This window comes from Anastrepha ludens, chromosome 4 (genome assembly GCF_028408465.1).
Source record: "Anastrepha ludens isolate Willacy chromosome 4, idAnaLude1.1, whole genome shotgun sequence".
Classification (NCBI taxonomy): Eukaryota; Metazoa; Arthropoda; class Insecta; order Diptera; family Tephritidae; genus Anastrepha; species Anastrepha ludens.
Window position 1 is genome coordinate 53,820,315 of NC_071500.1, and position 21,813 is coordinate 53,842,127.

The window sequence follows — 21,813 nt, forward strand, 5'->3', positions numbered from 1 at the left end:
CCAACATCCTGCTCACCAAAAATGTTGCAATATCTTCATCATTGAGGGATGATAATTTACACTTTTGTCGTTGATTCATTTCTAAAAAACCAAAACTTTAAGCTTAGCCCCCTCTAAAAATATCAAAATTTCAAACTTACCGCATAGTGTTATTTATTCCGAGTTATCCCAGGACCGCCTCTAGACGGGCTATCTTCAAAGGTTTATAAAATACAGGAAATATTTTTTTTTGTAATTATTTTTAACTTTCGTATTTTGAGCACAACCAGCAACACTATGATAATTTTTATTATAAGCTAAATACACTTCTAATATTTTTATTTAATTTTTAAAATACACCACTTTTGCAGAATAACTAATTTGACCGCACTTCACTATTTTCCGACTTCAAATGACTATGACGGCTGATTAAAAAACAAGACGCTGCTGCAAATGCACCAGCAATAATTTGGGACTTCCCCGTATTAGAAAGAGTTTAAAAAGTAACGAAATGGTATTTAAAAAAAAAAAAAAAAAATCTAGATCTTACTAACAAATAGGGGCAATAAAACAATTTACCTAAAAGTATAAGGAAACCTTAGGATATACCTATTATAATCACAAGATTTAAGGCTTATGAGCAACAGACGAGAAGGATATTAGCGAAAGGATTCATTAAAGTTCAAAGAGCGAAGAGCGAATCTAAAAATATTTTTCCAAAACATTCAATCCTATTGATGGCGAGCTGACTGCTGCTCTGTTTTCATATAAAAACAGCAGTTTCAAGATGTAACCTAATAAATGATGTAAATGGTTCTAAAGGCGCAGGATTTCGACGTGATATAATTGATATGCTTCGTAAAACAGGAAAGGTGTCGAAGGGTCACCGCTACTAGAAAACACTGTTTCTTCATTTCAGTCTTTCACCTAGATTCGAACCTATTTTTTCTCTAAATTCCGAATGTTAGTCACGTACCACTCCATTCGGCTACGGCGGCCGCTTCCCATAATTGCCGAATATTATATTTGTGCTTATATAAATTCCCCGTACATTAATAACCCATAGGTTTTTTAGCAGTAGGGATACCAGTAAAAAGACATCTAGTTTTAAATATATTGCGCTGCTAATTTAAAGTTTATGAAACCTTTGAAAATATCTAAATAGTTTTTCAAATAATTCTGAACTGGCTCCTATAGTTAAACATTTATATTTTGCTGTTGAAATCTTCCAAAATTTCCAAAGAATTTTCATTTAACCAACTGCTCTAAAGTAGACAGATAGCTCGTCAGAAATCCTGTCTTCATTTTCATGCTAGGTAAGGTTACATTGGTTGTCAGTCTCCATAAGAGTGTAGAGACCTCACAAAGACTTGGAGCCCATTGTGATACGACTCGTTTGGGTTCAAGTTCCCTCTTTAATCCCGATGTGGGGAAACCAATTTGCCTCTCTAATATTTTGTATGATGAGCTATTGCAGATAGCGGCGAATTCCTTGTCTGCCAGGCATCCAAAGAGGTAAGAGTGTAGACAACGATAACACGTTTTGGCAAAGGCGGGACGGTGTCATGAAAAGTTGGTTGCGATTTTTGAAGTTTTCACATTCGATAAGTACGTTGGGTGGCAAACATATTGCCATGACCCTTTCGAAGTGGCTCAACGCTACACTACAACTATTAAAAATTTTATAACCTTGTGCTTCTGGCAATGGCAGATCCCAAATGAAAACTTATATTTGTTGATAGATGATTGTAGGAGAGGGATTTTCAGCTACTGTGACATTGGACAATAGGACTTTCCCGTGTGCCATAGTACTTCCATTATCAAAGCACGTATTATACCATACCAAGGGGACATACCGACTGATACAGCAAAAATCCCTAATTTCAACGCGGGTTTAATAATAGAAAAAGGTTTTTACTAAGAACGGCCAATAGTCAATGGCAAATCTTCGAGTATATTTCTGCCATGAAAAAGCTTCTCATAAAAACCCATTTGCGGTTCGGAGTCGGTTTAAAACAGTACGTCCCTCCATTTGTGGAGCAACATCAAAACATATGCCACAATTAGGGAGAGGAGCTCCGCCAAACACCTAACAGAAGTGCACAAGCCAATTATTTACTATTTATTTCCATTTTATTTGTTAAATCAAGTCATTGAGCGCTCGATTGCAAAAGCTTTGTGAAATAACCAATGTCTCTAATAAACGGTAAACATTGTTGAGTATAGGTTCACAACGATCAAACAATTTAACATTTTACACATTCGCGAAAATAGAAAAATTCACTTAACTGCATTCAATGTATCATAATTGTATCGGAGATTCCAACTTACTTATAGATATAATAAATTCCTTCACAAGTTATTTGCAGCATAATCACAAATTCATAAACAAAAAACTTGGTTTATCCCTTTTATTCAACTTTATTATTTTTCAGACAAAAATTTAGTAGTAAGCGATGCCAGTGACACCTCGAATCCAGTCCAAGTGTTGGCTAACACGTTGGAAACCAGCTGGAAGACCAGCCTGGCAGCCGTTAGCAGCAACGAATGAGGTTACACCAACCAACACTTGGTTGTTGTCAACAGCCAATGGACCACCGGAGTCACCACTGCAAGTTGATCGGCCATTGGGAGTGGCAATGCAAATGGTGTTGTCGGTAACAGTGCTCGAGCCATAGACGCTAGCGCATTCACTGTTAGAGATAATCTGGACACTGACATACTGCAAATGATCTTGGCTGTTGCCCGAGGTGGTGCCCCATCCGGATGCCGTAGCCCATTGTCCTTCATAGTTGCTGTATTGGTTGAAGGATGGCAACCTAATGGGTTGAATGTTGCCCGAAGTGGAGGCAGAGTGGATCCAAAGAAGGGTGATGTCGTTATTAAGAGTTTGTGAGTTGTAATTAGGGTGCTGATGGATATCTTGGGAGTGAATGGTAGTGGCATATTGGTTTCCACTGGAACGCACCACACTGCCCAAATATACAGTGATTGCCTCAGCTCTGCAACGAATAAAATAAATAATAATTCAAAAGTTAAAATTAATATCGAGTTCACTTCAAACTTACTGATCAGTACAATGAGCGGCAGTCAGCACCCAGTTGGTACCAATCAAAGATCCACCGCACCAGTACGTGCCGAAACTTTTCTGCAAAAGCAGACCAGCTTGGTAAGGCAGTAAGCCATCCCAGGCATTATCCCCATTGGTGATGCGTCCATCCAAAACGGGAGATGCAGGTAAGTCCTCGATGAAAGCGGTCTTTTCGTAGACCGGAGAGGTGCTGGCAACAGCCACGGCTAAAGCTAAGACAACTAAGAATTTCATGTTGATTGGTTTTATGCAGTCAAACTACTGTATTTACTGCAATTTCACTCAATGCTTTTATACTCATCGCAAGAGTTACTTCGACGGAAATCATAAAAAACGTAGATTATTTCAAATTTAAGAATTTATCACTATAGTCAAATTCTGATTAGAAACGTGTATTGTATTTTTGTAAAAGGGCTATAAATAATTTGTATCGCACAATATGCAATTTAAGTATTTATGTTTCAATAATCAATGAATTTTAAAATAAATATACATTGTAATTGCATTGTAGGCATGATCTGGAAGTTTTAAGTGGATTTGGGTTCTATTAAAAACCTGCCTAGATTAATTGAAACATCAGAGTTTTATATGGCTAAATATGTGGTAATACTTGAATATGTCAAAAAAAAATTTAATTCAAACCGAAACCCATATGAAGAAAGTTTTCTTTTTTTTCTGTTTGAGGCTGGTAAGGTAGGCTGATCAGTATTGAGATTTGTTTAGATGCAAATAAGCTGTCAATAGAGTTAAGATATGATTCGGGGCTTGAAAGTTGTTAACGCATATACCATCTCAATTTGTTTCAATTCGGCTCACAAAGCTTTTAGACTAAACGATGTGTCAAATTAGACCTTTCGATGCCTTCTTTCTCTAAATAGGGTATACCATACAACGAACAGCTGTTAACACTATCGCAAATTTAGCAAATTTCGATTTCGAATATGTACCATATATCGATCTTGCATGGTATGTGTTGACAAAAGAACACTATTCCGCTGTTAATAGTTCAATTCACACCTATGCTTCTGGATATTTTTGTTAATTAGATTCCAAAGATCTGTAACTGCTATCAATATTTCGTGTGACTTTCGACGATATCAGCGTAAGCATGTGGGCCAGAAGGTTCTTTTGCAGTCATTTCGTTTCGTTTGGTTTTTTTTGGTTATTTTCTATCGATTCGTTTCTTTTGTATTAAAACAAAAGTAAATGTGGGATTTCAAGGAAATACCTGGGGCTAATGAAGGTGGAATAGTTTTGAGCTCAAGCAGCGGTACTCAACTCCCAAGGCAATTAACAACAAAATAGTATAAATTCTAATTTCAAATAATTCAAAAATAGTCTTCTATTATAGTGTGAGAATTATGTGTGCAAATTTATGTGGCGAGCTCCTTATACATATATATTGGGTTGGGGAAAAAGAAATGTCGTATTTGTGATCGAAATTTGACGCTTTATTTAACTTACTTAGAACTATCCGATTCAAGTCAAATATGCCCCATTTTGTTCGCAAACTTTTTTAGAAGGCAACTTCATTATCCCTCCTTTATAAAACCCCCCTCCTTATTTGCAAAAAACTCAGACAACCAGTTTTCGCAAGCCTCTTTTGAGGCCAACTTGGTATCACCAAGGGCGTTTTGCATGGGCCGGAAGAGATAGGACATGCCATCCGAGCACCCGTAGCTTCTGGCGGGTCATCAAAGATGTGTGAGGACGAGCGTTGTCGCAGTGGAACACATCACCATTCCTATTGACCAATTCTGGCCGCTTCTGGTCAATCGCCTGTTTCAAACGGTCAAGTTGCTCACAGTTGAGAACCGAATTAAGGGTCTGGCCATAGTTGAGCAGCTCATTCCCTTCCAATCCCACCAAGAACACAGCAAAACCTTCCTGGCGGTCAATCCGGGCTTGACGATGGTTTGGGCCGGCTCGCCGCTTCTCGACCACGATCCTTTTCTCTTTGCGTTGTCGTACGTGATCCACTTTTCATCGCCAGTCACCATCCGCTTCAAAAATGGGTCAAGTTTGTTCCGTTTTAGCAGAGAACCGCATGCGTTGATTCGGTCCAAGAGATTTTTTTGCGTCAACACGTGTGGCACCTAAACATTCAGCTTTTTTTGGAATCCAATCTTCTGCAAAGGGTTCCAAACGGTTTTGTGGTCTACACCTAGTTCCTGACTAATCGAGCGAATGCTCACATGCCCGTCTCTTTGGGTAATTTCAACGATTTTATCAGTCTCTACGACGATTGGCCTACCAATGCACCCCGTCTTCGACATCTACTACACCAGAACGAAATCGATCGAACCAACGCTGTGCTGTGCGAATCGTTACAGTATCAGGCCCATAAACTTCACAAATTTTTGCCGCCGCCTTCGTTGCTTTTTTACCTCTAAGGTAGTAAAAACGTAAAATATGACGAATTTCTTGCTTCCTCTTGCTCCATCTTTGACGCGCTATAACTTAAGACTGAAACGTACGATCACAACACTGTCAAAGATACACTTGCAGTACAGATTGTCATATTCAAATCGCCGTTTAGTGTGACCCGATGCAATAAGTACAACGCAAGATATGTTTAAATGTCACGCTCAATTGACAAAATACGACATTACTTTTTCCCCAACCCAATATGTTACATAACACTAAGGCATACTATATATAACCTTAGTTTCAGTTAAAAAGACAGTTGTTAAAATTTCATGACATTCTATTCCCTAGTTTGTGAGATATTGTGCAAAGAGTGACGTTACTTTTGTTATTTTCAAAACAATGGCTCAAAAAGAATTTCGTGTTTTGAGTTTACCCTGCTTCTTGATGGGAAAAAATTCCGTTCAGACGAAGCAATGGCTTGAAAAGCGTTATGAAGATGCCGCTCCATCAGGAATAACAAAACAACAATAAAACGTTGATATGCTGAATTTACACGTGGTCGTAGAGACATCGATGATGCACAACGCAATGTACGTCCAAAAAACAAGGGCGTCCAGAAAACATAAAAAACAGTCCACAAAATCATTTTGGATGATCGAAAAGTGGAGTTGCGTGAGTTAGCTGACAGATATCCAAAATCTAACGAACTCAAAGATCGTGTTGGCTTTATATTGCATGAGCATTGACTATGAGAAAGCTCTGTACACAGTGGATGCTGCGTTTGCTCGCTGTTGACTAAAACCTAGAATATTCTGATGATTCTGATCATTGGCAAAACTACATGAGTTAAAATCGAACTTTGAATTGCTCCCACATCCACCGTATTCGCCAGATTTTGCGTCCAGCGACTACTGGCTGTTCACAGACCTTAAAAAATGCTCGCCGGTAAGAAATTGCGCTCAAATGAAGGGGTTACCGCTGAAACTTAAGCCTATTTTGAGGCTAAAGGTAAATCGTTCTACAAAGTATGCATTCATCCTTTTCATCGGTAAGACTGCTGGGTTTAGTTTGTGCGTAATTTGAGCTTTATGTAGAATTAACTGTGTAGTGTTGTTTAAATGACACAGCCCAGACTTATTTAGCTCGAAAATGGCATTTTAATACACTACTTGTAGAACCACTGCTTTTTAGTAGTCAAACCATCATGATTTGACTATGAATCTGCATATGTCGTATATTTTCTTCTTTGTAATTTCTTTCAAGATAACCATTCAGAATTCCCCCAGTATTCTATGTCGTAGAGTACTCAGACTTGGGCACTTACACAGGTAGTGCAAGACTGTTTCTCTAGATTCTTCTTGTTTGCAGCTTCGGCATCTATCGTTGTGCGGTCACTCCAACTTCCTCCTATGGTCTCCCAAAGGCCAGTGGTCGGTTAGTGTTGACGTAATTTTGAATATGTCTGCTCGTGGCTTTCTTGGCAATTCGTCAGTTCTGGATTTGTTGAAATTGGGTCACGTCTGTTAAGTTATTTTGCAGGTATCCGTATCAGTCCATCTGTCAACGGCTTGCTTCTGAAATAGCGAGAAAATCTGCCTTTTGCATAGTCTTTGGGCACCTCTTCGGATTCGTTATAGGATGCCCCCTGTGTTGCCAGTTCATCAGCTTTCTCATTTCCTTTTATGTTCCTATGACCAGGTACCCCTCCGCATTGTCTGACGGTTTTGAATTGGTGATAGGTGACTTTAAAGCTAAGATGGCTGCTTGACTATCTGAAAAAATGTATACTTCTGATAGTTGATGTGAATTGTTTCTAATTATCCTGCAAGCTTCCTTTATCCCAAGACCTTCTCCTACTATTACAGCTCCCCAGGCGAAAAGGTTTGCGAGTTTCGAGGTCTTTCAAATATACACCGGTGCCGACGCCCAAAACTCTGGGATCCATCAGTGTACAGTATTGTTATATTCTTTTTGACTTAGAATTCAAATTACATTCCTTTCGCATAGGGAAGTTTACCTTAAACTCTACTGTAAAGCCTAGAGTATCGATTTCGCTTGCTGATACCCTTGTCGAAACGCCCGGTGTGGCAACAGCCACTGAAGTAAATGTTTCCTGCGTCCAAATTGAGGAATTTCGTTAATAGATGTGCCTGAGCCGTTGTAATAAGTCATTTGTTTTAACTCGATAGAGCTTTCTGCTGACACATTTTTTTGTTATTGTAATACAGAGCTCAACCCAAAATCTTTTAAAATGTATCAACTTACAAACTACGGCGCTAAAGGGAATATATAGTATAGATTTTATGTTGAAAATCACATTACACTTTTTTCGTATCAGAAATATTTTAGTCCACCATTTTTATCTTAATTAGCTTTTTCCTTTTGCCTACTGAAATAATAAATCAAGACAGCAAGTATAGCGAATGCAATCAATTCATTTTATAATATAACAACTACATACAAACATATGTATGTACCTATATGCCACGGATGCCATGGACTTATATGAAATTATATCTATACTACAAACTTCAATTAGTGTAGTAAATCAATATGAACTCAATCTTTTAAAGCCGTTACCCATAATCGGTATAAAAGTTTCTCATTTAATTCAAGTTTGGCATTATGGTCTGCACACTATTCTAGCAAAAGATGAGATTCCTTCTGATTCTAGCTTTCGCATTAGGCTCCGCGTCCGCGGCTGCAATTGGAGAGAAAGAAGCAGAGAGTTCCAGTTTTATAAACGGTCGCATCGTCAATGGCGCCGATGCATGGGATGGTCTCCGTCCGTTCCAAGCTGGTTTGACTTTAGAAAAGGATGGCAGCTGGTTATGGTGTGGTGGTGCCTTAATAGGCGCAAACTGGGTTTTGACCGCAGCCCACTGTGTAAAAGGGTAAATATTTGAAATACCGTAACCAGTTTACTTATTTGTATCTATTATTTTTTCTTTATTTTTCAGTGTCCAAGCAGTCACTGTCTATTTGGGAAGTACTTCTCGTGGTAACGGTGAATACTCCACCACCGTTCACCAAAACGATATCCATATCCATCCGGACTACGATAGCTTAAACGACATTGCTTTGGTTTGGATTCACACTGTCTCCTTCTCTAACAACATTCAACCCATTAGCCTGCCATCTATCAATCAATACAGCAGCTATGAAGGTCAATGGGCAGTCCTTTCAGGTTGGGGTTACACCTATGATGGTTCGGGTCTTAACGGTCATCTGAAGTATGCTAGTGTGCCAGTAATTTCGAACAGTGAATGTAGTGTCTTTAATATAAACGATGGCATAATTTGTACAAGAACTACGGAAGGCAGAGCAGCTTGCTCTGGTGACTCTGGTGGTCCATTAACTGTGGATGGAGTTTTGGTTGGTCTTGTAAGCTTCGGAGGTGGCTGCCATTCTGAATTGCCAAATGGCTTCGCACGTGTTTCGTATTACACAAATTGGATTCGCGACATCACAGGCATTGCTTACTAAACATTTGCCTTTGAATTAAATAAATAAATTTCATTTGAATAAATTTAATGTGTTTTGATATACTTAATTTAGCTGGTTGGCTTGAAATGAGTTTGCAGTAAGGAGACATGTTGATTAAATTCGGTTAACAGTTGGCTTATTACTTTTCACATTTGTATCAATGGTACAAGGATTCCATATATGAGGTTCACTAGTTTGCTATGACGAAGTAAGTCTTAGTGGTTTTATGTGGAACTGTGACTTTTAAATGAATTAATTCTTGGAGCCACCTCACTGTTGACTCTAAACTTCAAAATCAGTTTAGCTCCACAAATTGTAGTAGAGTTTCGGCCTAAATGTTTTTCAAGGATGTATAAATATATGCCATATTACTGTACAGGGTCCGGCACTGGAAGTGTAACCAACTTCAGACCAACGCGCAACTGATGCACGGGCACCAACTGTCTGTCAGTTGGATAATTACTGACCAGAGTATTGTTTACAATCACGCGGAAGCATTTTGCCGAGAGTAAACACGACTGCCGTAGCCGAATGGGTTGGTGCGCGACTACCATTCGGAATTCACAGAGAGAACGTAGGTTCAAATCTCGGTGAAACAAAAAAATGAAGAAAAAGCTTTTTCTAATAGCGGTTGCACCCCGGCAAACAATGGCAAACCTCCGAGTGTATTTCGGCTTGAAACTGTAGGTCCCTCCATTTGTGGAACAACATCAAGACGAACAACACAAATAGGAGGAGGAGCTCGGCGAAATACCCAAAACGAGTATGCGCCAATTATTGTATTGTATATATACATATTTTTTTTTTTTTTATTTATTAAAATAATAAATACAATTTTACATATATATATATATACAAATAAATTAGTTTTAGACTACTTTGGGATATTCATAGTCTGTAAAATTGTATTTATTATTTTAATGAACAAATGAATAAATAAAAATATAATTAAAACAAAACAAAAGTTGATGGAAGCGAAGTAACTGCTATAGTTTCTTCGGATGGTTATTGTTTATTTATTTATATTGTATATTCAATTAATAGTCTAAAAAATGCAGTATTTCTTACAGACTATAGAAAACAGATTAATGCTAAATAATTAAATTAATCATAAGTTCATTTATTACCAATTTGAAGTGGTTCGCTGTTGAAGAAAAGCGTCGGATATGTACTCATATAAAACCACTTTATAGTATATGGATCAAAAAAGTCTGAACTAAAAAGTTGAACAAAAGCAAGTACAGAATATGACTTTGCAGTGGTATAATTTAAATGTCTTTGAAAAGAGAATTTAGCGCCAAATACTACACCAAGATCAATCATTTCGCTTCGATTGAATAAACTAGAACCCCCAATGTGGTAGGAAGTCAGTATAAGAGAACAAGACAACAAACAACAACAACAACAAACATAAACATATTTGCCTATATTTAAACGAAACTTATAGTATTTGTTTTGTACTTGCGATCACCGATCACCTTTTGAAAAGATGATATACAATATTCAAAGCACATTGCAGGACTTGAAAGAGTGGATCTACTTTTCATGAAACCGGGTTGGTTAATTGCAAAACAAATTTTATCTTTCACCATAAGTTCAAATAATTTTGAAACCGTACATAATTTGCCAATATTATCACTTTTAAATACTGGATTAATGGTTGATACTTTCCAAGCATCTATACTTTGAATGTCCTTTTAGTAGGAATCAACTATCCTGATTCGGTAGGCTGACTTAAGTTTGTTATTTGGCTTCGGAAGCGGTTCTAATCACATGGGTCTGCCTTTTGAACTCGAATAACGAATATGTCTCAAAACGCATTGCTTTGACTAAATACTATGAATATTGAATATTTTGTGAATGTCCGGCTGAGGGAGGCTACAGAATAGTGAAATGAAATACATGTTTAAATATGTCAAATTAAATTAGAAATATGTAGGTCCCATTACAATTTTTTTCTATACTTATTTAAGTATATTTTTTTATCTTATCTCCTACCAAACCTACTTTTAATTTCACACGTAAATTTTCAAATACCAAATACTTATAGTTAAACAAGTCCTCTTCTATAAATTAGTAAGCGATAAGGCTAATCTGTAGTTATTTAACTGTAGGAACAGGTTGAAAAGAACTTCTTAGAGCACCACTTGAAATAAACTGATATTTTTAATGGTAATAAATATAATTCAAGTAAATTTTCTGATAACCGGAAATAATTAACTTTACAACCAATATCGGAATTGGTATGCATTTTAGGAAAATATATGAACCTACTTATAAATGCTTTAATATGTGTACTATTTATGAAATATTACACTTTGAGTGCGTTTAAATTGGCGTAATGATTTAGATGACTTCGATACAGCTCATGCAATGGCATGAATATGTGGAATATCTCAAATTTCCTGGGAAAATTAGAGAAACATTTTTTTTACAACAGCAATCCGAAATTTTCTGATTCTATCTTTCGGCGGTATGAAAATACAGGATCAACTATTAATAAGTACCAAGGCACTTTTTGTATATTTACTCCCTATGTAAGTGCACTGAACTCCAGTGACGTACCAAAATATTTATAATTCAATCAATATAAACAAACGTCTGAAACTGTCAAGGACAACACAAATTACCAAAGTACATTCATTATTAAAAGCTTAACATCCCGGGAGCTAATTTCATGATAGTAGTGATTTATAACCTTTGCAAAATTCTACAACCAGATTTAGCGAAAAAATTTATGTTTTTGATTAAAATTTGCTTATCGTTATCGAATTCTTGCTTCAGAGATTTTTATGATTTCCGTTCAGGTGACTTTTGCGATGAGTATAAAAGGATTCAGGGAAATTGCAGTAAACACAGTAGTTTGACTGCATAAAACCAATCAACATGAAATTCTTAGTTGTCTTAGCTTTAGCCGTGGCTGTTGCCAGCGCCTCTCCGGTCTACGAAAAGACCGCTTTCATCGAGGACTTGCCTGCATCTCCCGTTTTGGATGGACGCATCACCAATGGGGATAATGCCTGGGATGGCTTATTGCCTTACCAAGCTGGTTTGCTTTTGCAGAAAAGTTTCGGCACGTACTGGTGCGGTGGATCTTTGATTGGTACCAACTGGGTGCTGACTGCCGCTCATTGTACTGATCAGTAAGTTTGAAGTGAACTCGATATTAATTTTAACTTTTGAATTATTATTTATTTTATTCGTTGCAGAGCTGAGGCAATCACTGTATATTTGGGCAGTGTGGTGCGTTCCAGTGGAAACCAATATGCCACTACCATTCACTCCCAAGATATCCATCAGCACCCTAATTACAACTCACAAACTCTTAATAACGACATCACCCTTCTTTGGATCCACTCTGCCTCCACTTCGGGCAACATTCAACCCATTAGGTTGCCATCCTTCAACCAATACAGCAACTATGAAGGACAATGGGCTACCGCATCCGGATGGGGCACCACCTCGGGCAACAGCCAAGATCATTTGCAGTATGTCAGTGTCCAGATTATATCTAACAGTGAATGCGCTAGCGTCTATGGCTCGAGCACTGTTACCGACAACACCATTTGCATTGCCACTCCCAATGGCCGATCAACTTGCAGTGGTGACTCCGGTGGTCCATTGGCTGTTGACAACAACCAAGTGTTGGTTGGTGTAACCTCATTCGTTGCTGCTAACGGTTGCCAGGCTGGTCTTCCAGCTGGTTTCCAACGTGTTAGCCAACACTTGGACTGGATTCGAGGTGTCACTGGCATCGCTTACTACTAAAGTTTTGTCTGAAAAATAATAAAGTTGAATAAAAGGGATAAACCAAGTTTTTTGTTTATGAATTTGTGATTATGCTGCAAATAACTTGTGAAGGAATTTATTATATCTATAAGTAAGTTGGAATCTCCGATACAATTATGATACATTGAATGCAGTTAAGTGAATTTTTCTATTTTCGCGAATGTGTAAAATGTTAAATTTTTTGATCGTTGTGAACCTAGATTCAACAATGGTTACCGTTTATTTAGAGATATTAATTTTTCCCAAAGACATTCAATCGAGCGCTCAATGACTTCATTTAACAAGTAAAATAAAAATAAATAGTAAATAAATAATTGGCTTGTTAGATGTTTGGCGGAGCTTCTCTTCCTATTTGTGGCATGTGTTTTCATGCTGCTCCTCAAATGGAAGGACGTGCTGTTTTAAGCCGACTCCGAACCGCAAATGGGTTTTTATGAGAAGCTTTTTCATGGCAGAAATATACTCGAAGATTTGCCATTGACTCTTAACCGTTATTAGTAAAAACCTTTTTCTGTTATTAAACGCGCGTTGAAATTAGGGATTTTTGCTGCATCAGTCAGTATGTCTCCTTGGTATGGTATAATACGTGCTTTAATAATGTCAGGACTATGACGCAGGGGAAAGTCCTATTGTCCAATTGCTTTTCACTGTGGGAAATGTTTTTCTCCATCATCAACAATGTTTCTCAAATCACAGTAGCTGAAAATCCCTCTCCTACAATCCTCCATCAACAAGTATAAGTTTTTCATTGGGATCTGCCATTGCCAGAAGCTCAACGATATAAAATTTGTAATAGTTGTAGTGTAGCGATTGGCACACTTGAAAAGGGTCATGGCAATATGTTTGCCGCCCAACGTACTTATCCAATGTGAAAACTTCAAAAATCGCAAAAGACTTTTCATGACACCGTCCCGCCTTTGCCAAAACGTGTTATCGTTGTCTACACTCTTACCTCTTTGGATGCCTGGCAGACAAGGAATTCGCCGCTATCTGCCATAGCTCATCATATAAAATATTAGAGAGGCAAATTGGTTTTACCACATGGGGATTAAAGAGGGAACTTGAACCCAAACTAGTCGTATCACAAGTGGCTTCCAAGTCTTTGTGAGGTCTCTACACTCTTATGGAGACTGGCAACCAATGTAACCTCACCTAGCATGAAAATGAAGACAGCATTTCTGACGAGCTATCTGTCTACTTTAGAGCAGTCGGTTAAATGAAAATTCTTTGGAAATTTTGGAAGATTTCAACAGCAAAATATAAATGTTTAACTATAGGAGCCAGTTCAGAATTATCTGAAAAACTATTTAGATATTTTCAAAGGTTTCATAAACTTTAAATTAGCAGCGCAATATATTTAAAACTAGATGTCTTTTTACTGGTATCCCTACTGCTAAAAAACCTATGGGTTATTAATGTACGGGGAATTTATATAAGCATAAATATAATATTCGGCAATTATGGGAAGCGGCCGCCGTAGCCAAATGGAGTGGTACGTGACTAACATTCGGAATTTAGAGAAAACATAGGTTCGAATCTAGGTGAAAGACTGAAATGAAGAAACAGTTTTTTCTAATAGCGGTGACCCTTCGACATCTATTTATTTTAGGTCACATCTTGAAACTGCTGTTTTTATATGAAAACAGAGCAGTCAGCTCGCCATCAATAGGATTGAATGTTTTGGAAAAATATTTCTGAGATTCGCTCTTCGCTCTTTGAAGTTTAATGAATCCTTTCGCTAATATCCTTCTCGTCTGTTGCTCATAAACCTTAAATCTTGTGATTATAATAGGTATATCCTAAGGTTTCCTTATACCTACTTTTAGGTAAATGGTTTTATTGTCCCTATTTGTTAGTAAGGTCTAGATTTTATGTGTCCCAATGTCCTCTCCGTTACTTACTTGTATTCGCTGAGGAAAACATGAGAACTAATTATTCATCTAATATTTCATTCGATCCATCTGCTCGGAAATTCAGTCTTTATACTGTCTTTCTTGACAATCTAAGGCTGTTTTTTTAAATCTTTTGAATTCTAGTTTTCAAGTTTTGAAGTCATTAAACTTCTCAGATCTCATGTCGTCGTATTCTCGTATAATGCTTTTAAATCTGAAGCGTCTCGATAGCCCTCCTTCTCTTCTGGGGAGACTCCCTTCCCGAAACTACTTTGCATTACTTCGGGAAGGCCCAGAACGATGTCCATTAAATGGACCAATACTATTCATCCCCGTCAGGGACTCCATCATATTTGTAGCCAGCTTCATGCTCTAGGCTCGTCATCTAATGTCTCTGTGCCAGCATACCAGTGGCATGTGGGGCATGCTCCCAGTTTCCTCTCACATGGGCGTATGGTGGTTATATGCAAACGAAGTTCCTTTTGCATTTGCAGCAAACAGAAACATTGGAAGATGTTGCAATAATATTATACCGTTTTATGCCGTCATGAGCACTTGACTCGAGCGCCTGTGATTTGTCGTCAGTTCGTAGACAGTCCACCTCCTATCGAGGGCTGATGTTTTCTCTGCGTATTGCGCTGCCACTCTGCGCGTTGCATTTGCAACATTATCCTCTTTGCGAAACTTGTAACTGCGTTCTAACAGTTTTAGATACACACTGTCTGGGCTGAACTATTTACCCAAGAATAACACAAGCGTTCGTCGATCCCCGTTAAAACGATCGCAGAAAAAGAAAACGTGCTCCGGGCTTTCTATTGCATTCTTGCAGCTTGGACAGAACGAAGTGTCCTCTATGTGGAAACGGTGGAGGTACTCAAAACAACATCCGTGACCGTTCCATATTTGGGTTAAATAGGGGTCTGCGTCACTGATCACCCATTAGCTATTTTTGGGGATAAGTCTCGTCCCCATTAATAAAGGAGTCCCATCTCCTTTAGCACTTTTCAGCTTTCGCTTCGGTTGTCGGCTTTACTCCTTGTTTGTCAAAAAGGCGTCCCAGTTCCTGCACAAGTATATATATTCGGAGCTTTCCAGTGATGATGCAAATCGCGTCGTCTGATACGATCCTACATGCGCACGAAACTCGTAGTGCATTTCGTCGATGCACCTGAGCTACGGCTATAACATTGGATAGCTTAGCTCCTGCCTATAAGATGATTGAACCCACCACTCTTGCTGTTTCGAAGAATTCTTGTAAGAGCATTCTTCTTCGCGCAGTTATTTGCTATCTCATGCCCTATCTCATTACCCCGTATGCTTTTGTGACCGGGAACCCATATCAGAGTAATTTCAAGCCAATAACTAGTTTGGATGAAATGGAGTTGGAGTCCAAGGCCTTTATAGCTGCTTGACTGTCTGAGAAGATAGCTACTCTTGCACCAACTTCCTTCTAGAGTTTTAGGGATTTGCATGCTTCTCTGATCGCTAACAGTTCTACCCGGAACACGCTGGCATAGTCAGGAAGACGAATTGACTGAGACAAGTTGAGCGGCTCCGAATGGAAGCCAGCTCCCACAACACAGTTCATCTTAGAACCATCGGTATAGATTTCGATATCGTATCTTTCAATCACCTTCCCTTTGCTCCATTCGGCTCTCGGTGGAAAACGTACCGTAAAGCCTTTCTTGAAGTTAAGGTCAGGGACTGTGTAGTCTGATCTATTTTTGAGCAGCGAGGGTCCCTGTAGGAGGATCTTACTGTGACCGTACGGCCTTGTTGTCCAGCTTCATATGTCTCTGAGTCTCACCGCGCTGCAAGTAGCTATTGTTTTAATGTATAAATCTAATGGTAGCAGATGAGTTAGTACATTGAGCGCTTCAGTAGGACTGGTGCTAAGCGCTCCTGTAGTTAAGATACACGCTGTTCTTTGTATCTTTTTCAGCTTAGTTTTGTTGTATTTCTCTTCTATTGCAGGCCACCAAACTAGTGCCGCATATGTTAGTATTGGCCTTACAATGGCTGTATAGGACCAATTGGATAGTTCAGGTTGTATACCCCTTTTTTACCCAACATTCTCTTACACGTGTAAAGTGCTATATTCGCTTTCTTTACCCTGTACTCTACGTTGGACTTCCAGCTGAGTTTGGGGTCTAGGATAACACCTAGGTATTTTTCCTGTTGGGTTAGCGTGACACTGACGCCGTTTAGTTTTGGGAGATTAAAGTTTGGTACCTTGGTTTTCTTGGTGAATAGCAACAGTTCAGTTTTTCTCTGGTTTACACTTAAACCACAGTCCGTGGCCAAATCGCTGAGTAATACCAGAGCTCCTTCCATAATCTCACTGATTGTGGTTGGAAACATTCCTGAAACCATAAGCACTATATCTTCCGCGTACGCCCCTACTTTAATTTCCTTTCGGTTGAATTTGGTAAGGATGTTGTTAGCGACTAGCAACCACAGCAGAGGGGATAAGACTCCTCCCTGAGGGGTTCCCCTGTTGACAGAGCGTTTTACCGTACTGCTGCCTACCACACCGATGATTATTCTAGTTTTAAGCATGTTCTCTATCCATTCGTTGAGACCTAATTATGTCTATGCCTAACATATTGAGAGCCTCGATTATGGACCTTGTGCTAACATTGTTGAGCGCCCCCTCTATATCGAGAAAACCGACTAGTGAGTATTGTTTGTATTCTATGCTTATCTCAATCGCACTTACAACCTCATGAAAGGCTGTCTCTGTGGATTTTCCTTTGAGGTAGGCATGTTGAGTTGGTAAAATCGTTGTGTCTGTAATCTTCTCCCTGAGATATACATCCAACAATCGCTCGAGAGTTTTGAGAATAAAGGAGGATAAGCTGATGGGTCTGAAATCTTTCGCTGTATCAGGACCGCGGTCTACCAGCTTTGGGGATAAAAATAACCTTAACCCTCCTCCAAGCTTCGAAAGCTCCTACTTTCTCATCTAAGTCTTCATTTGACGTTATGGTTTTATTTATGTGTTGAAGCTTAGACTGGGTTACTCTACGGGATATGTGCCAGTTTGTTCTTCTAGGGTTTCTATATTGGGTCGGTTTCTCAAGCTTAAGTTTGATATCGAAGAGAATCCAACTATGGTCCAAAAAGGATTTCTTGTCGGATACTCTCCAATTTGTGACTATTTGGGAATTATTAGTTGTGTATAGGGTAACGTCTAAGACCTCTTCCCAGCTTGGAAAATTTGCGAACTCGGAAAAATGAAGGTTGGGGTGTTTTTTAGCGATTATGCATGATGATTGATATTCTACAATAAAGTAGGCGGTAAACTTTATTGTAGAATATGTTGATGTTGTTGTTGTCTTGGAACCCTTTAATCTCATCGTCTCTGACCCAGGGCTCCTGTATAAGTCCGAGGCCGATGTCCCCTTCCCTAAGGAAGACATCCAAGTTCTTTGTAGCACATTTCGAGTGCTTTTCTAGCACGAGCTTGGACAGTTTGGCCTCCACCTGCCCCCACTTCTGCAGGACTACTTTGCCGCTGTTAGTGGTTTCGTCTATCAGTGCGTAGAGGAGGTGATCCTTAACCACCTCACTGAATGGTTTTTGCTTTGTTGTGTCTTCTATACTGTTGGACACCTTAGGTGCCTGATCGATTACATCCTGCGACCTGTTCCTCTTCGTCGCATCACCTTTTCTGTTGTTGTCAGGTTTAGGTTTCTTGGATAAGAAGTCCTCGTACTCCTTGACCAACTGCTGGTATTTTATTTTATCGGCCACATCGCGCTCGTCAGTCGCTCCAGCGAGTTCATTCTTAGCAATCTTGCTGAGAATGAACCTCGCCTTCGTATAGCGAGACTTCATGAGGGCACCCTCCGATTTAGGTTTTTTTGCGGCCTGACTCACTCTCTGAGTGCCGACTGCCGCCTTTTGCGATGTTGTCAGTAGGTGTGTTTGTTGTTATTGCTTGCTTGGTAAGGTCGTATCTTGGCTGGAAGCCAGCAGGTTATCCGCCTCGGAGGAGGGTGTTGTGTCGCAGCGCCGCATGAATTTATTATTTTTATCTTTTGAGTTTTTATCCATTCTGTTTCTTACGGTTGCTTCACCTGACTGCGTCAAGCTCCACAACCTACGAGTTTCGAGGGGAAGTAATGGGGTCCCCTGCGACAGCGCCCCTTACCGCGGTAAGGCCACAGTTACTCTCAAAAGCGGCCAGGTATTCGAGAGGGAAACTCCGTTCGCGATGCACATGTTTCAATTCCCTGCACCATTCAACCCTCAGCACGATTCCAAGAACACCATGGCTTGGGAATGCGTTGGTACGATGTTGATGTGATGGTATAGATGATTGGACGAACAGCACACGCGCCCTTTCGCGAATGGGTTGTTCGCCAATCCCTATACGGAGACTCCCTCTTAGTTCATGGTGGGTTCAATTCCTAAGTAGAATCTAACCTCCATTTAAACCCCCTCCCCGCGGCAAGGAGGCCAACGTGAAAGGGTCGAGATGTCTTAGGGACAGAAATATGTTTGACCACCTCACCGAAATGAACGCATTGCACAGAACTTCATGCGTGTGTGTTCTTCGCGTGCTATATTTTTCATCGTTTTAATAGCGTCCACAGTAGTTCTAGCCCGTCTCAATTGTTTGTTAGAAAGCCGAGTTGTCAAACATACACACGGGTCTGTATGCCGAGAATTGGTCTGGTTGCTTGCCTGCTTTGAGTAGCCTCACTAGTCGTTGCAATTTCCATCGGCGCGAGAAGGACCTTCGCGAAGATTTTCGGCGACGCCAGCACTGTCACCTTAAAACCGATGTTAGGAACTTCGTCTGACTGAAGTTTGTTATTTGGCTACGGAAGCGGTTCTAATCAAGTGGGTCTGCCTTTTGAACTCGAATAACGAATTTGTCTGAAACGCATTGCTTTGACTAAATACAATGAATATTGAATATTTTGTGAATGTCCGGCTGAGGGAGGCTACAGAATAGTGAAATGAAATACATGTTTAAATATGTCAGATTAAATTAGAAATATGTAGGTCTCATTACAATTTTTTTCTATACTTATTTAAGTATATTTTTTTATCTTATCTCCTACCAAACCTACTTTTAATTTCACACGTAAATTTTCAAATACCAAATACTTATAGTTAAACAAGTCCACTTTTATAAATCAGTTAGCGATAAGGCTAATCTGTAGTTATTTAACTGTAGGAACAGGTTTAAAAGAACTTCTTAAAGCACCACTTGAAATAAACTGATATTTTCAATGGTAATAAATATAATTCAAGTAAACTTTCTGATAACCGGAAATGATTAACTTTACAACCAATATCGGAATTGGTATGCGTGTTAGGAAAATATATGAACGTACTTATAAATACTTTAGTATGTGTACTATTTATGAAATATTGCACGTTGACTGCGTTTGAATTGACGTAGTGATTTAGGTGACTTCGATACAGCTCATGCAATGGCATGAATATGTGGAATATCTCACATTTGCTGGGAAAATTAGAGAAACATTTTTTTTTACAACAGCAATCCGAAATTTTCTGTGGTATTTAACTACAGGATCAACTATTTATAAGTAGCAAGACACTTTTCGTATATTTACTCTCTATGTAAGTGCAACAAACGTCTAAAACTGTCAAGGACAACACAAATTACCAAAGTACATTCATTATTAAAATCTTAACATCCCGGGAGCTAATTTCATGATAGTAGTGATTTATAACATGCAAAATTCTACAACCAGATTTAGCGAAAAAATTTATGTTTTTGATTAAAATTTGCTTATCGTTATCGATTTCTTGCCTCAGAGATTTTTATGATTTCCGTTCAGTTGACTTTTGCGATGAGTATAAAAGGATTGAGTGAAATTGCAGTAATCACAGTAGTTTGACTGCATAAAACCAATCAACATGAAATTCTTAATTGTCTTAGCTTTAGCCGTGGCTGTTGCCAGCGCCTCTCCGGTCTACGAAAAGACCGCTTTCATCGAGGACTTGCCTGCATCTCCCGTTTTGGATGGACGCATCACCAATGGGGATAATGCCTGGGATGGCTTACTGCCTTACCAAGCTGGTCTGCTTTTGCAGAAAAGTTTCGGCACGTACTGGTGCGGTGGATCTTTGATTGGTACCAACTGGGTGCTGACTGCCGCTCATTGTACTGATCAGTAAGTTTGAAGTGAACTCGATATTAATTTTAACTTTTGAATTATTATTTATTTTATTCGTTGCAGAGCTGAGGCAATCACTGTATATTTGGGCAGTGTGGTGCGTTCCAGTGGAAACCAATATGCCACTACCATTCACTCCCAAGATATCCATCAGCACCCTAATTACAACTCACAAACTCTTAATAACGACATCACCCTTCTTTGGATCCACTCTGCCTCCACTTCGGGCAACATTCAACCCATTAGGTTGCCATCCTTCAACCAATACAGCAACTATGAAGGACAATGGGCTACCGCATCCGGATGGGGCACCACCTCGGGCAACAGCCAAGATCATTTGCAGTATGTCAGTGTCCAGATTATCTCTAACAGTGAATGCGCTAGCGTCTATGGCTCGAGCACTGTTACCGACAACACCATTTGCATTGCCACTCCCAATGGCCGATCAACTTGCAGTGGTGACTCCGGTGGTCCATTGGCTGTTGACAACAACCAAGTGTTGGTTGGTGTAACCTCATTCGTTGCTGCTAACGGCTGCCAGGCTGGTCTTCCAGCTGGTTTCCAACGTGTTAGCCAACACTTGGACTGGATTCGAGGTGTCACTGGCATCGCTTACTACTAAATTTTTGTCTAAACATTTTTTAGTGAAGACTAACGATAATAAAGTTTAATAAAGTATCACTCTGCCTTTTTCAATTCATCCAAATTTTTCGGCTGAAAGAACTCTAGTGCATTTGCTTGCGTGCAGACATAAGGATATACTTTTTTCTGAGTAAAGAAATTCGCAAAATATATTTAATGTTTTACTTCAATTTGAAAATGAGAGGTAAAACGATAAACTCAATTCTTCTTAGATGTTTGTGTTCAATATTTTTGTTACAAGTTCCACAACAATACCGCGATTCATTGGGGTTTGACCAACCCAAAGAGGATTAAATCGCTTGGTCGGGTGAAATTAAATAGTTTCATTGTGCAGAGGCGACTGTTGGAGAAAAGTTCTTCTTTTTTGATATGAGCAAAGGTTCGCATCTGTGGTGAATTTTCT

At 39.2% G+C, this 21,813-nt stretch overlaps 4 protein-coding genes across 4 annotated transcripts; 3 read left to right on the forward strand and 1 right to left on the reverse strand.

Annotated features, from left to right (window-relative positions):
* Window positions 1-2,393: 2,393 nt before the first annotated feature.
* LOC128862388 (serine protease 1-like) lies at window positions 2,394-3,317 on the reverse strand. Its single transcript, XM_054100967.1, has 2 exons — window positions 3,048-3,317; window positions 2,394-2,981 (listed from the first exon to the last, which is right to left on the reverse strand). The coding sequence occupies exons 1-2, from the start codon at window positions 3,302-3,304 to the stop codon at window positions 2,423-2,425; spliced, it is 816 nt and encodes a 271-aa protein (XP_053956942.1). The 5' UTR covers window positions 3,305-3,317; the 3' UTR covers window positions 2,394-2,422.
* A 4,775-nt stretch (window positions 3,318-8,092) lies between these two features.
* Window positions 8,093-8,926, forward strand: LOC128862391 (serine protease 1-like). The gene is made up of 2 exons (XM_054100969.1): window positions 8,093-8,334; window positions 8,401-8,926. Exons 1-2 carry the CDS (start codon window positions 8,093-8,095, stop codon window positions 8,924-8,926), a joined length of 768 nt encoding a protein of 255 aa, XP_053956944.1.
* A 2,873-nt stretch (window positions 8,927-11,799) lies between these two features.
* Window positions 11,800-12,694, forward strand: LOC128862390 (serine protease 1-like). Its single transcript, XM_054100968.1, has 2 exons — window positions 11,800-12,069; window positions 12,136-12,694. Exons 1-2 carry the CDS (start codon window positions 11,813-11,815, stop codon window positions 12,692-12,694), a joined length of 816 nt encoding a protein of 271 aa, XP_053956943.1. The 5' UTR covers window positions 11,800-11,812.
* Window positions 12,695-20,505: 7,811 nt separating this feature from the next.
* Window positions 20,506-21,464, forward strand: LOC128862387 (serine protease 1-like). The gene is made up of 2 exons (XM_054100966.1): window positions 20,506-20,765; window positions 20,832-21,464. Exons 1-2 carry the CDS (start codon window positions 20,509-20,511, stop codon window positions 21,388-21,390), a joined length of 816 nt encoding a protein of 271 aa, XP_053956941.1. The 5' UTR covers window positions 20,506-20,508; the 3' UTR covers window positions 21,391-21,464.
* Window positions 21,465-21,813: the final 349 nt, after the last annotated feature.